General features: G+C 41.3%; 1 protein-coding gene across 1 annotated transcript in view; it reads left to right on the top strand.

Annotated features, from left to right (window-relative positions):
- LOC102371187 (E3 ubiquitin-protein ligase HECW1-like) overlaps window positions 1-14,867 on the top strand; it is a 16,538-nt gene extending 1,671 nt beyond the window's left edge. Inside the window, exons 3-4 of the mRNA XM_006037995.3 lie at window positions 1,084-1,282; window positions 12,618-14,867. Of these exons, the coding sequence (XP_006038057.1) occupies window positions 1,084-1,282; window positions 12,618-12,729 (311 nt within the window). The 3' untranslated portion in view covers window positions 12,730-14,867. The remainder of the gene's footprint in view (window positions 1-1,083; window positions 1,283-12,617) is intronic.

Below are 14,867 nucleotides of genomic sequence, written 5' to 3'. Positions count from 1 at the left end.
TCCTGCTGACACAGCGAGAGTTTTGGCTGATTAAGAATAGAGTAGAAACCGCAGAACTGGCATATATGTTATTTATATGAAGACTGTGGGTGAAATCCTGGTGATATTAAGAGCAGTAGCAAAGCTTCCATTGACTTCAGTGGATCCAGATTCTGTTCCCACTTTTACAACAAAATACACTTCTGTGCTGAAGGCCTCCCACTTTCCATCATTTGTTTCTTTCCGTTATTCCACCAGAATTAACACTTCAGCCTCCTTTTCCTACTGCCTAACTTTATTTGGTTTAAATGCTGAACATGGCTTGTCCAGGAGGTGTTGAATAATAGACAAATGGGCTGTCCATCAGTTCTGCAACACAAAAGGGAACTAACTCCCTGGAGTTTACCATACCTCCCTCTGAAACACAGGAGTTGTGTCTTTGCTGCTGACTGCCCCATCCTATTTGTTGCTTGCCAAACAGTTAGCTTGAAACACTGAACCATTAGAAGGGTCCCCCTGTAAAGGTTTTCACATTTAATCCTTCCCCAAGGAGTGTCTTTATTTCAGTATAGTTACTGAGCCAAATCCAGCCTAGGTTTTTGCTGACTTTCACTAGCATGAACCCAAGCACAGAGACGCTAAGGTGGAAAGTCTGCCAGAGGAAGGCTTGCAGCAGCAATCTCCTTTCCAAATGCTAGAGGCCAGTGCAGCTCAAAAATGGAATCAGGCCTCTTGCTTTTCTGTAAAGCCATTAGGAGTTGTTAGAGTGTAAGATATCAACAAAAAAACATTGAAATGTTAGCACGGGTAGCCACAGTATTGAGTAAAAGGTTTGGAGAAGACCAACATAATTTGAGAGATAAATATGAGCTTTACCATACGTGGAATTTGATCATTTCAAATGAGTTGGCCATATTAAGATCCAGGGCTGGGAAGACAAGAGACTGTAAGACCTGTGGTCATCAATCATTACTGCTGGCAGTGATATTGTGGCAAGAAAAACTATCAGCTCACATTGCATCTTGTGGAAAATACATTGAAATAGACTGATTCCCATTTACGCTACATGTTCTTACTCTCTTGTGCGCTCTCTTTTTGTTTTAGGTTACCATGATGGACACATTGTAATACGATGGTTCTGGGCAGCAGTGGAGCGATTTAACAATGAACAGCGACTCCGGTTACTGCAGTTTGTCACTGGAACATCTAGCGTGCCATATGAGGGCTTCGCTGCCCTTCGAGGGAGCAATGGGCTACGGCGCTTCTGTATAGAGAAGTGGGGGAAAATAACATCCCTTCCAAGGTATGAGCAACAGCTAAGGGGCTGTGAGAAGAGTAAAGCACAGTACTTTGCTTCAGAGTGCTTGGCCGTTAAAAGCAACCAAATCAGTAAGGCAATGCTAGTTCAGCATGATACACATTAATTGTACTCAGCCCTGACCTCCTTTGAATATTAGAAAATAATTAGGATACCAGTCCCTGCAGATTCAAACTCTGTTGTTAAGTTTTGGGTCAACCCCAGAGCAATGGGGGCCTGTCTTCTGGTTCTATTCATTTACAATCAAAAGGTTGATTTATAAGATTAAAAAATGGCTAGATTCAAAGCCTGTCTCTAAATTGGCCACATAGTCCCTCCCAGACCAAATCTGAATGCCTCCTCTTTGTCTTATTGCACTGTTAGTACCATTTTGTCATCTCTGTCTTCCATGAATGTATGGAGTCAGTAGGAAATTTAATGAGGAAACGGGCTTTTGTCAGCATAATGATTAAACCCAGCTTTATATATCCATCTTATCCATCCCACAATTGAATAATTTACTCACTGCCTAGTATAATAATGATATTGTATAGCATTTTTCATGAGTAGCTCTCCAAATATTATTCGCATTTTTTTACTGTTGGGGTAACTGAGGCACTGAGAAGTGTATGATTTGTCTGAGAAGACCAGTGACAGACCCAGAAATTACTCTTTTGAGTCCTAGCCCAATACTTTGTCTTCTAAACCATGCTGCATCCTCTCTAGTTCTTTTAGAAGTGGATGTAATACCACCCGTGACTTTGTGACACTGAGGCCCCTTAATTTAAAGATGTGATGGGATCTGATGCAGGATCCCAATGGTCGTGCCTCCTCCCAAGCCACACATGCATAGCAGGAAGCATGATTGTAGGATACAGCATCGGATCCCATCGTTCCATATTGCCAGTGCACGAGAAACCCAATCCTTCTTGATCCAAGTAGCAGGCTTGGCTCCCTGTTCTCCCCTGGCTGGGAGCCCTGATCAGCTGGTGGGGGCTCTCAAGCCATAGGAGCACATGCTGCACTTCTGGGCTGGGAGCCCTGACGGGGAGCTCCCAGTCTCCGAAGCACATGGGAGCCTTGCAAGGCTCCAGTGTGCTTCAGAGGCTGAGCACTGGCCATATGTTCACTTAAAGGTGTAGTAGGTACCAGCCACTAAGTTAATACACAAAATATGTGTTTTGTGTAATAACTTTGTAGCTTATTCCTCATTTTATCACATCATTAATTGAATGGATATGTGGCCAAGTCACTATTTAAAACATGATTAAACAGTTAATCACAACTGTAGAGATTACAGTAGATACAGAGCATCACAAAAACTACAGGTTGGAAATTGCTTAATATTCCTGCAGAAAACTCTCTGCATTAGTACTCTGTGTGGGGAGGGAAGAGAGGGCTTTGGTATTTACACAAGAACATGCCTGGGGCTGACATTCAAGTGCTAGCAAGGTAATTGGCCTCTTTCTGCTCTGCTTAATTTTCTTTGTTAACCTAGATCTAAATTCAGTTAGCCTCGAGATATTTAAGTGTACTACCTCATGTTTGTCTCCTGAACTTTCCCCTGAAAAGGCCTCCGCTCTAGATGAGGTTGCAGAGTCTCTTAAAATCTTCTGAGCTGCTGTGTTCTGATTAGCCACGAAGAAGAGAAACACCCATTTCTGATAAGTAATAAACCCATAGTTACCATGAATTAGTATGGTAGTATACAGGCAGACAAAGTTATGTGGGTAAGTATGATATTTTTTATTAGACCAACTGAATAGTTGGAAAAATTGATCTTTACAAGCTTTTGGTCACAAGCACCCTTCTTCAGGCATAAGGAGAGTCTACTCTCAAGGGTCAAATAGAAGCTTAAGCCAATATGAAAAATGCAGGTCTGAATATGCAAATGCGTGACAGGGAAGATCAGAGGAGATAGGAGTTAATAAGTGGGAGACAGCTAGGTGGGGGAGAGGGAAACAAAAGAGGGGACTGTCAACCAGTGACAAAATGTAGCAGGTAAAATGTAGAGAGGTTACCTGGGGTTTGGTAGGCAGGTTATAAAGGGTCATAAATCTAATGTCTATATTTAGTCCATAATTTTTGTATCCAGTAGATTTATGAAGTGAAGTTCATAGGCTTATCTACGAAAAGGGTTTTGTACATTCTCTTTGAGGATTAGAACTGAGAGATTGGAGAGAAAGTGGTTGTCTTGTGAGAAATGTGACCCCACCGGTAATTGCGTATTTTTTTATAGATTTTTGGTGTGCATTCATTCTGGTACGCAGCTGTAATTGGTTTCTCCTGCATCGTTTCCGTCAGGGCATTCAGTGCACTGGATGAGATATATCGCATTTCTGGAGGTGCCAATGTAAGATCCAGGAATGGTGATGGCTCTGTTATGGGATGTAGTTATTGTGGGAATGGTGGAGTTGTGTTGGCAAGTTTTATATTTCCATGGTCTGGATCCATGCCATGTGCTTTGGGCCATAGAACATTCTCTTCTGGTCGTGAGGTTGGTGAGGTTTGGTGCCTGTTTAAAAGCTTGGATAAGTGGTTCTGGAAAGATCTCTTTAAGAATTGGGTCTTCTTCTAGTATAGATTGCAATTGTTTGAGGATTTTTCATATTGATAGTATATGATAGTGACGAAGCATTCTTGCATTGAAGCATTTGATGAAGCATTCTAGCATTTGAAAATGTATGTAACTTTATCTCAACTATGCAGTTGGTCCAATAAAACTTATCACCCAAAAAATCCTCACTTCTCGTATGGTAGTACACAGTGTACATATTACAATTGTGGAACAGTACTAACTACACACAGCACTCTAAAATATAAAAAAGATGAGGGTTAAAATGCTAAAACTTGGGACTTCCCACATCCATAAGTACCTCAATAAAGGTTATTTAAAATTTGCGTTTAGATGCCTAAATTTTTTTTATATTTATTTTTTATTCAGACAGTAGGATAGGAATCTCTGATTTTCCCTTACACACACACAACACAATAGAAGGGTGCAGTCATTGACGCAGTTCAAAATCACCTACTACAAATCCTTCCTCCCTAACAATTGTTGTATACTCCCCAGTTTCAGATGCCTGAGAAAAAAGAAGACCCTTTTCATGTGCCCTACAAGCTTATGTCATTAATCCTAGATATAGATTTGGCCTGAGCTTTTTATGAACCTAATGAAGTTCTTAGGGCCCAGTGCAATACATCTTATAACCATATAAATTCAATGTAAAAAAAAATCTGTAAAAAAGTTGCATATAACTCCAAGCAATTGATTTCTCCAATTTTGAGTGGTACAGAGATGGACATTGGATTGCCACAGTTAGGGGTGTTTGCAGAGGAATTAGAGGGAATGTAGGTCTGGCTTTGACATTTCCAGATGCTTTATGAAGTCTTGAATAAAAAGTGGTAAATATACACTAAGGACCTAGAGCTCCTTCTGCGTTCTCTCCTTCCTATATCAGAAGTGTCTCTTACAGTCAGTTCTTACATTGTGGCAATGCAGTGTGCAACTGCATTTTTTGTTTACCACTGACCACAGGCAGGCTGTTTCCTTTACTGCAGCACATAGTGACATCAGAAAAGATACCTGATGTGTAGTTCTGAGATAAGAGGAGACTTCTAATACTAGTGCTGATAATGCAGCGTTTGCATTGATAATGCACTTATGAAGGGTTTTGTGGTGCTTCTTCCAAACACTGTAAGGCTGTAGTGAAAACTTTTCAGTAGTTAGGAAGGTTCATACTCCAGGAGCTTTATTCTAATCTCATTTTTGCTTCTGCTCAGGAGTAATTCTGCTAAGTTGAGAGAGTAGTACTGGTGTAAAATGCTGATGAAAGGCTGATTAATATTAGGGATGACCAGTGCATTCCTTTCAGTATGAGAGGAAAATGAGATACAGTATACATTAATCTTGTCTCTACTTACAGTGCACACAGGCAGCTGTGGTAAGGCACAGCTCAGAGATGTCAAGCTGTCCCTAGGCCTCCAGAACCTGACTCTGTAGCAAGTTCTAGCCAAAGTGTATTTGACGACTTCAAGACTCTGTCAATGTAAAACTACAGCTTGGTTTCTTCCAAAGTGCTCCTCTGAATCAAATTAAATAACATAAAGTAGGTAACAGAGTCTAAGAACTTTCCGTTTGCCAGAAATCAGGCTTACTTTCCCTGTTTAATATGCAAAACTTGCCACATCTACTCCTAGTGCTGCATATTAGTAAACTGTTTTCCATGTGACAGCGTCCTTCTACCTCCTGGATTTATGACTGGATCTGGAAAAAACTTCCCATCTCTTGCCTTTTGGAAGAAGTAGAAACATCTTCTCTGTGTTGTGTATAGTTTTGACACTGAAGCAGTTCCCCCAGTAGTCTCTCAAGAATTTTTTCTGATTTCCCTGCCAGAAATAGACTGAGGACTTCAGGATTTGGATCAGTGATTTACTCAAAACATTGCACCTGGCATGATCAAGCCTTTACCTTCCCTATAGAAATCTTCTGTTGAAAAGATCTGGTGCTAGCTCCTACCCTGGGGGTCTTTAAGAGGAGGTTAGACGAACACCTTGCTGGGGTCATTTGACCCCAGTACTTTTTCCTGCCATGGCAGGGGGTCGGACATGATGATCTGCTCAGGTCCCTTCCGACCCTACCAACTATGAAACTATAAGATTCTAGTTCTACAGAATAATTCAGTAATTAACAGCATATTGCCTGCAAATAAAACATGATGACAATTATCAGCTATAGTTAATATTTGATCTTAAATAAGCAGTCTCTCTCCCTATCTGTCTAAAGGTACTAATCATGTTCTTGTCACAATAGAATCCAAAAGCACCATATAACAGTTAAGAGGCATTGTGTGTGGCCACAAAGAGCTGTAATTTCATTATATCCCCCTTTCTCAGTAGATTGTACGTGTGTGTGCTTGCATGTGTGTACACTTGCTTGTGTTGCTGTTTTTTATGCATCTATGTGTCTCCTCATCTTTCCTTTTTGTCTCTCCTTCCTAACTGCTTTATTGCAGTTCAATTTGAGAGAGACAATGATGAGATATTATTCTCTATAGTTCCTGTTTTACCATCCTTTATTTTATTGTTATGCATACATCTGGCAAAATTGTCCAGTGAGTTTATTATTGGATTTGTGCATAAATATTACTTCTTGCACTGAATTCCATACTGAAAACTAAATGTTACCAGGACAGACAAATATCTGATGATGCCAGTTGACTAAGAGACCATGGCAAAACATAAGTCTTCCTGTAAAGGAAGCAGGAACTGTATTTTGTTGAAGACAGATGTACCTCTAGAGCAGGGTCACCTCTTAAGGAATGAACTCCATCAGGAACCAGAGAGATGTTTCCCTTCACAAACAAAAAGGAAAAAAATGTAGGTATCTGTGTGCAGTATGGAACAGTTTGGAGGGTTTTTTTGACTGGCCAAAGAAGAGTTAGTATGTTTGTCTAAAAAGCAAGATGAGAGAAAGAAGTGGCCCATTTCTGTCTCCTTGGCACTGTTATATCAGAATGCAAGTCTTATTATAGTCGACGGGTTAAATCTATAAAGTTGACAGGGGAGCTTTGTATGAGCATTTGCTCCTTTGGACTGTCAGCATTATAAGGATTAAGGGAAGTGAAAAAAGAAGAAGAATGCCAAGAGCTTAAAAGCTTACATGTAGTTTTTAGAGAGGACCCTTAGAAGAAAAGAATTTGTAGAGAAGACACTAACAGAGATTAAAGATGCAGACCACACCAGAATTGCCAAAACCTCTACCAGCAGATTATAAAGAAGAAAGAAGTTTTAAGTTATCAGGTTATTGTTTTTCCTTTCTTGGGACAAGGGCGTTTAAGTAGGTCAAGGTTGGTGTAAATTATTTTATTTTACATTTTCTACAGAAGTAAAGGTATTTTTTTGATAAGGCCTAAACACTGCTAATTCTGGCTTGGGCCCCTCACTAGTTAAATACGCTGTCATAAATGTCAGACCCTAACAGGGCTTAATTGAAAGAAGAAAGCCTATTCACAAAGTGTAATTATCGTTTCTTCCATTATCCATGCAGTATTTCTACCTCAGTGCATGCAGATGCAGATAGGGCTAGTACTACAAAAAGTTGAGCCTTTCCTGTCACAGGCTGAACAAGGTCAACTCCTGTTGCCTTTGTAGTAGGCAATACTCCTCTGGAGGATTTGATCAATTTGCTCAGGAATCAAAAGTCAGATAATAGAAGCAGACCAGATGTTTAGTTGAGTGCTTTTTTGGTCCAGCTGGAAAATGAAGGACTTCAGCTTCCAGCTGCAAGAGCAGATGCTAATACCTTCTCAGTTGTACTGAGGAAGGAACATGAGAGGCTCATCTTTCTCCTATTCAGCCCTCTCACTTAGCCATTAAGTAAATAGGCATTGGGTGTGTCTACACGTGTATTTATGTGCACCTAAACTTAACGTGCCTTTGCTAAAGTCGCATTATGGCAATTTAGGTGCGCTTCTACATGTGGACATGCTAATGCGCATTAAATTTAGGCACAAATAGCTAAATCACATTAGCAGACCTGCAGATGCATTAATACAATTAATGCAGTATCTATCCGTTGATGCACACTGCATTAATGCTCATTAGTGCATCTACAGGTGTGCTAATGCAACTAAGCTATTCACATCTAAATTTGATACCTCCTTTATGCAAGTATCAAATGAAGGCTCACATAACCTTAACTCTCCATTTTTAGGGTACATTAAGGGTGTGCACGTGTAAACACATGCCATTAATGTGGCTTAAAATGGTGATTTTAGGCTGCGCTCGCTTAAAAGAGGCACATGTAGACATGCCCGCTGAGGACCTTTAAGGTCCACCGGGGCCATTAAGCCTGTTCCCTGACTTTAGTCCTTGCAACATAGAACAGAAGACTCAGAACATCACAGAAAAGATATGACACTTCTGATCTTCATGTCTGTGATCTAAAACTGGGCTGACTCCATTTGCCTCACTGGAGTTAATCCAGATTTACATTAATGTGACAGAACAGAATTTGCCCCCTCTTCTTTATTTCTGGTAATGAACGAAACCTAACCTGTATGGCGCATGTCCTGAAAGTTAATTTGCCCTTTTTGATTTGCCCTTTTTTGGGGAGGAGAATCTTTTTGTATGCCAGATATTGTTGGGCAAGATGCCACAAAAGTTTTGCCTTGATAAATATTTAAATGTTTCTAAACACCCTCCCCCTCCCACCAGTAGGGCTGCGTGACTCAGCAGTTATCTCCTATGCCCTTCTCCATACCTTGAGTCCAGTGAGGGGTGCCTTGAGTCCAAAAAGGTTGAGACCACTGCTCTATGGACATACATTATATTCATTCATTGTTTTCCCAGCAAATATTGAAGGAATAGCACAAAGAAAACTCTTCTTGACTTCTCACTGCTCCTTATGGCTAAATACAGCCAGTCAAAAAGCCTGAGGCTGAATTGATTCAGTCTTTGCAGGTTAGTCTAATCTGCATAGATTGAATTGATAAGCAAGTGAACAAAAGTTCAGTTTTGATTCCAGAAATGCAGCCACATGCCTGCAGCAGCCCAGGCCAGAAGCTATGGGGCACTAAAATACACCTCCCTGCTCAACCGGAGCAGACAGTTTGTGTCATGGCTAGCCCGCTCACTCTGTGAGAGGGGATTTGGGTGCAAAGCATCCTGGGATGCTGGGGGACTGGGAGTTAACTTGAATCTGGAGGGGATCTGGGACAGAAGTTCAATAAACTGATTTAACCTAAATCAGTTAAGTCTGATACTACATCCATCCAGGTTTATCTTAAACCAGTTTTGGTCATTTTGACAGTGGTTTATGTGCACTGAACTTCTGTTGTATTATAGATTTGAACCAGTTTCTGATCACTTATACCAGTTTATGTGCAATTTATGTCCCTAGCCTACCTGTGAAATTCAAAAGGTTAATAATGGTTTCAGCTTGGATGCAACTTTATGTCAGAGAATTGGTTATAGGAAAAGGAGCTGATCTGTGCCTGTATCCAGGGTGACTAAAAGTCATTAACATTAGAAGTTTGTTCCATGACCTGTGTGAGATGCGTTTGATCATTTTCATTAAGTTGTACACATTACAATAAACACCAGGGCAATCAGCATTTTTATTGGCAGTTTTAGCAAGGTCTAGTAACTGGAAAGACCAAGAGGACTAAACTATCCTTTTTTTCCTAGGGTTTGCTCCCTCTGAAGAGGATTGGGACACATTGGCAGGTCATTGTAGGGAAGCTTACGTTGCCAAAGGTTGCTGAAACAAAAACACAAATAACAATGCAAGGCTACTTATTTGCAGTGTATAACCTCCCTATGCCCAAGTTTATGAGATGTATTACAACAGTGCTTGTAATTTTTCTCTAATTCCTTTATGTTCCAAGTTTGTTTCCAAAGGAAAGTATATTTATTGTGCACTCTCTCAGAGAATGGCCAGTTTACAATATTTCATTCATAGGGGGAAAAAAAAGAACAGTAAAAACTCGCCTAATTGAAATGTTGCAGTACATGGAAACTATGTATCTGGCTGTTTCAGTTGCTTGATTGCCTTTAATGATTCACCATGGGTGCTTGATAAATCTCCCCTTCAGCTCTGTAAGTCTCATGCCAACTAATCTGCCTGCAGCCTGTTTTTCTCACTTCCTGGTTGGACTAACAGATGAACAGCAGAGTGTCTTCCTTAAGAAGGGCTCTTTTGCTTCAGTTAATAGGAAATAACATGAATTAACGGATGAGATGTGAGAGCTGGAAGCAAAACAAGGCCATTGCTTCTAAATATATCAGAGACTAGATCTTCAGATATTTGAATTACTATAGCTCTGCTGGCTTCAGTGAAGCTTTGCAGGTTTACACCAGCTGAGGATTTTGTCCTAAGTGTATATGTAATGCTAGAGATGAGCACCCCAGCGTGCCTAGGGATTTGGGTAGGGAGGGGAAGAAGAAAACGTATATGTGCAATCCCTACAGAGATGTATTAAGCACAGCATGACTGATTGCTAAATTGCATTATGTTTGAAGCTGTTGGAGATATTTGGAAAGGTCAGCTTGTTTCAAAAGGGGAAAAAAACAAATGGTATTTTCATGCTGCACTGACTGGAACAGTGCTTTTTTGATCATTTAAGATTAGGCTCCTGCTGTCTTGAGGCCTCCTCCTGCTCTCATTTAAGTATCAGCCATCTTAAAGTTTCTCAACCACAGAGGTTACAATAAGGAAAAGGAATACAACAGAGATGCAAAACTAACCAAAATCTTTCTCCATGTCCAGCAGCTCATTTACATTAATACACAAGCTGGCTGAAAAATGGAAAAACTTCCCATTAAGTTTTGTATCACCTTTTGTTGAAAATTTTTTTTTTCAGTCAGCTTACACTGGGAGCCGGGACCATCATTTTGCTGTATTTGTACAGTGCCCTAAAACAATAGGTTCATGAGTGGGACACAAAGGTGCTACTGTAATACCAATAATAACTATAACAATAACAGCAATAAATATCTTAACCTGAAAACACAGTGTATGAGGTTGGCTTAGAACCAGTGTCTCCCACTCCCTAAGCGAGTGAGATAACCACTGGGCTATGTAGTTAAAGTATGGGAGAGTCTTTTTCCTCCATCTAACACTTATACATTCTGGGGTTTTGCTCAGCTACAGTTTCAGAATGGATGCTTGCCCTGGCACATGGATACAGAACTGTGTACCTGCCCACGCAGAGGATAGCCCACTGAGCATGCTTAGTAGCTGTGTGGACACTTGCCTATCTACTAGGGCTGTGCGAAACAGCACCATTTTGTTTCAACTTCGGTTTCACCGTTTCGAAGAGACAGTGTTTTGTTCCATCATTTCATTTCGAAGCACCGTTCCATTTCATTTTGTCAAAACCGTTTTGCTGTTTCGATGTGTTTTGGCGTTTCATCTATAGGCTATAATGGGGAATCATGAAAATGCCTAGAACATTGTCATTTCTTGTCTGATTCGGATGAAAATTGCAGGGATGGTAGCCCCTTCTGAGGGCTTTCATGTCACCTGCCAAATTTCAAGGAGATAGATGCAGGGATTTCTCAGAAACAGCTCCTCAAGATGCTGACAAGCAAAACTTATGCGACTTGCTGACAGTGGCAGCCTTCTGTCATCCTGAGTGGAGATCTGGGGGCCCGCATACCCAGTAGGGCTGTGGGGTTGTGCTGGACTCCTCCCCGGGGTGTGGGCCCCCAGACCTGCGCTTGGGATGACAGGAAGCTGTCACTGCCACCTGGGACCGGTGCTGGGTGCAGCCCATGCCCAGGACCAGAAGGACTGGTGCTGCCGCTGGCCCCAGGCAGCAGCAGCAGCAGCTTCCTGTCATCCCGCATGCAGATCTGGGGGCCTGCAGCCACGGGAGGGCTGTGGGGCTGTACCAGACTCCTCCTGGGGGTGCAGGCCCCCCAATCTCCTCAGGATGACAGGAGGCTGCCACTGCCGCCTGATCGGCTCTGCCAGCCCCATGGAGCTCAGGCTGGTGGCGGGGGGCAGAGTGCAGCCCTGGCTCTCCCCTGCCTCCCACTGCTGGGCTGCACTCTGAGCAGCTCTGCTAGCCGCAAGGAGCTCAGCCTGGCAGCAGGAGGTGGCGGGAGAGCCAGTGGCAGAGCCACTCGGAGCGCAGCCCTGGCCAGTGGCTCTCCCCCCGCTCCCACTGCCAGGCTCAGCTCCATGGGGCTGGCGGAGCTGCTCAGAGCGCAGCCCAGTGGCGGGAGGCAGGGGAGAGCCCGGGCTGCACTCCGAGCGGTTCCACCGGCCCTACAGAGCTCAGCCCGCCGGCAGGTGGTGGAGCACAGCCCTGACTGTCCCCCGCATCCTGCCACTGGGCTGCTTTGAAACTCAAAATGTTTCAAAACATTTTGACTGCCCTTGTTTCGTTTCAAAACTGTTTCAAAGCCTTTTGTTTTGTTTCAATTTTGCTGTTTTGAGCTCGAAGCCCGTCAAAACAGCTTCGAAACAAAACACACTTTGAAATTTCGTACAGCCCTAATATCCACATTACGTGTAGAATAGGATCTGTTTAAGTGCCAAAAATGGCACTTAAGTTATGCTTGTTGAAGTCCATTTAGGTCCATAAAATAAAACAGGATGAAACCAAGTTAATGCTTGGTTTATCTATGTATATGTATTTTCTGTTTGGTGTACATGTCATTTGAAATATGCTGGGTCTATCAATTTGATTCTATCTTACTTCATTTTATTTTGATATTCAGGTTTATCCTCTTTACTTGTCTAAGGACGTAAGTCAACTTCAATCAGAGCAAGTCTCTCATCTGTGTATTTGTTAAATTAAACTTACACATTGTATTTTTCCATTTGCAGGGCGCACACATGTTTCAACCGCTTGGATCTTCCACCCTACCCATCTTACTCTATGCTGTATGAAAAGCTCTTGACAGCTGTTGAAGAAACTAGCACGTTTGGACTTGAGTGAGGGAATTTAGGCACATCTGGTGTTTTCCTAGCTGATGTCACCTTCCTTCTCCACCATCATATGGTCTTGATTTCCCATGATTTTTATTTTTGAAAACCAAAATCAAGATTGACAAAAGCTGTGCATGAAGAACTGCCTCCCTCTCAGATCTAACCTTCATGCTTTCATCCTCAGTTTCAAATGGACTGCTAGCCTGTATGCAATAGAAAACAACTGTCTCAAGGTTTCTGTATATCTCCACATACCTCCATTATTAACAATGAAAATACGAATGCAAGTTATGCTACACTTGACCAAATGTTAATAAATGTTTACTTTCATCTACATTGATTAAAAAATTTAAAAAAAACCCTCATCAAGCATTCCAAGCTTTTATATGCCCATATCTTCTAAACAAAGCCACAGTCATCTTACTTTCTAGCAGTTGAATCCAGTACTGGGGAGCTGGTCAATTTTTTTTTCATCCATCCTTGGTTTTTCCTGTACATATAGTCCATCCGAAAGACACCTCTGAGCAAAACTGAAATTTTTATACATGAACTCATGATCCACATCAACTGCATCAGCTGGAACTGCTCCAGTCAGATGGTGCAGATAAGACACTCAAAAACAAAAACCTGTAAAGCAATGCAAAGTATTCCAGCAATTGCTATGATTGTTACTTGCCAGTACAAGAAAGAACTTGCACTTCAGAGATATTGGGAGGGGCATCTCTATCGTAATGTTTACCATACCAGAAGCACAAATTTGTGCACACTCTAAAAGGATGTCTCACTATGTAGCATAAAGGACAAGGTTCCCTTATCTAAATATTGTACATGACAAGGAGAAGGGAAGTAAGAAGAATGTTCTAATCTTATTAATATCTTTGGGTTCTGTTTACTGATTATTTGTTATCTGATGTTTAAAACCCTCCCTCACAAATGAAAAATCTAGACAATCCCATCACCTATTGTCAGAAGCCATTTATTTCTCATTGAGCAGGGTTAACATATGTTTGCTTATATATTTGTTTTTTCCTTTTCTTTTTTCCTTTTGTTTTTGAATGCAAACCTCCATAAACTCAGAACTGGATATGCACAGAAGGGTTTTGCCAAGATTCCATTAAAAGCGAAGCTGCAGAGAATGATGGTGGTTGTCAGGAATAAAGGAGATTGTATCTCACTTTTGGTTATATATTTGTAACAGTTCCTCTCGGAGTGAAGCCATTGGTCCTGTTATGTCACGTCCAGCCCATTAAAGACCTGACTCTTTTTTGGGACCCAGTTCAAACATCTTGGTCATTAGTTTTGTGGGCTTCGTCATTCAGCTGCAAAGGCAAGGCATAAGACAGCAGGCTTGTCTTCGACAGTAATTCTGGGCTTTCGTATCAACCTCACAACAATGATTGTGTCCTACTTTTAACCCTTGCTGCCCTTGTTTTCCAAAACTAATCATGGATTGAAAGTGTTTGTCTTGACTGGGAAAAGGAAAGTGGCTCTTTATTTTGTATCACACTACCAGCTTAATATCTGCGAGCAGCTCACATGGAATAGCTGGTAGTCAAATACCATATCTTTTTGTGTGTCTTTTATTATGCTAGTTCTTTTATAGCTGACTGTCAGAACACTGTCAAATCTGTAGACTAATTCAACACCAAACACATTCTCTTTTCATTAACTTTCCACTTAGAGAGTGTAGTCAGGCCCAGCCTCCCCATACAGTTTGACTGATCAAAATTATAATAATTCCATCATTGTGTGCATAACAGCATTGTTATTTTTTAATGTTTTTTTCCCCTTTGATTTTTGAAGTCAGTATATGTCTTAAAAGCAACAGGCAAGGGAGGCTTCTAAACAGTAATATTATATGCTGGGTTCATAGCATACAAGGAAGATGTAGAGTGGTCCGTTAATTGTTTTTCTAATATTTCAGTCATTGTAGTACGTGATTGTACATGTTTAATAAGTATTTATTTCATAATACCCATTCTTGCTTATTATTTGTAATATGGTAGAACATATAGAGCCCAGGGCCTCTTTGTGGTAGGCACAGTAAACACAAGCCCTGTGCCAAAAACTCTCAGCCCTTACAAATTGTTCAGGAACCCACTTCTTCATGAGAGCATTCATTACATTGGAATGAGAGTGAGATACAAC

This window comes from Alligator sinensis, unplaced genomic scaffold, assembly GCF_000455745.1.
Source record: "Alligator sinensis unplaced genomic scaffold, ASM45574v1 scaffold1467_1, whole genome shotgun sequence".
Taxonomy (NCBI): domain Eukaryota; kingdom Metazoa; phylum Chordata; order Crocodylia; family Alligatoridae; genus Alligator; species Alligator sinensis.
Note: the sequence above shows the minus strand (reverse complement) of the source record. Positions and strands in the feature narration are given on the sequence as shown.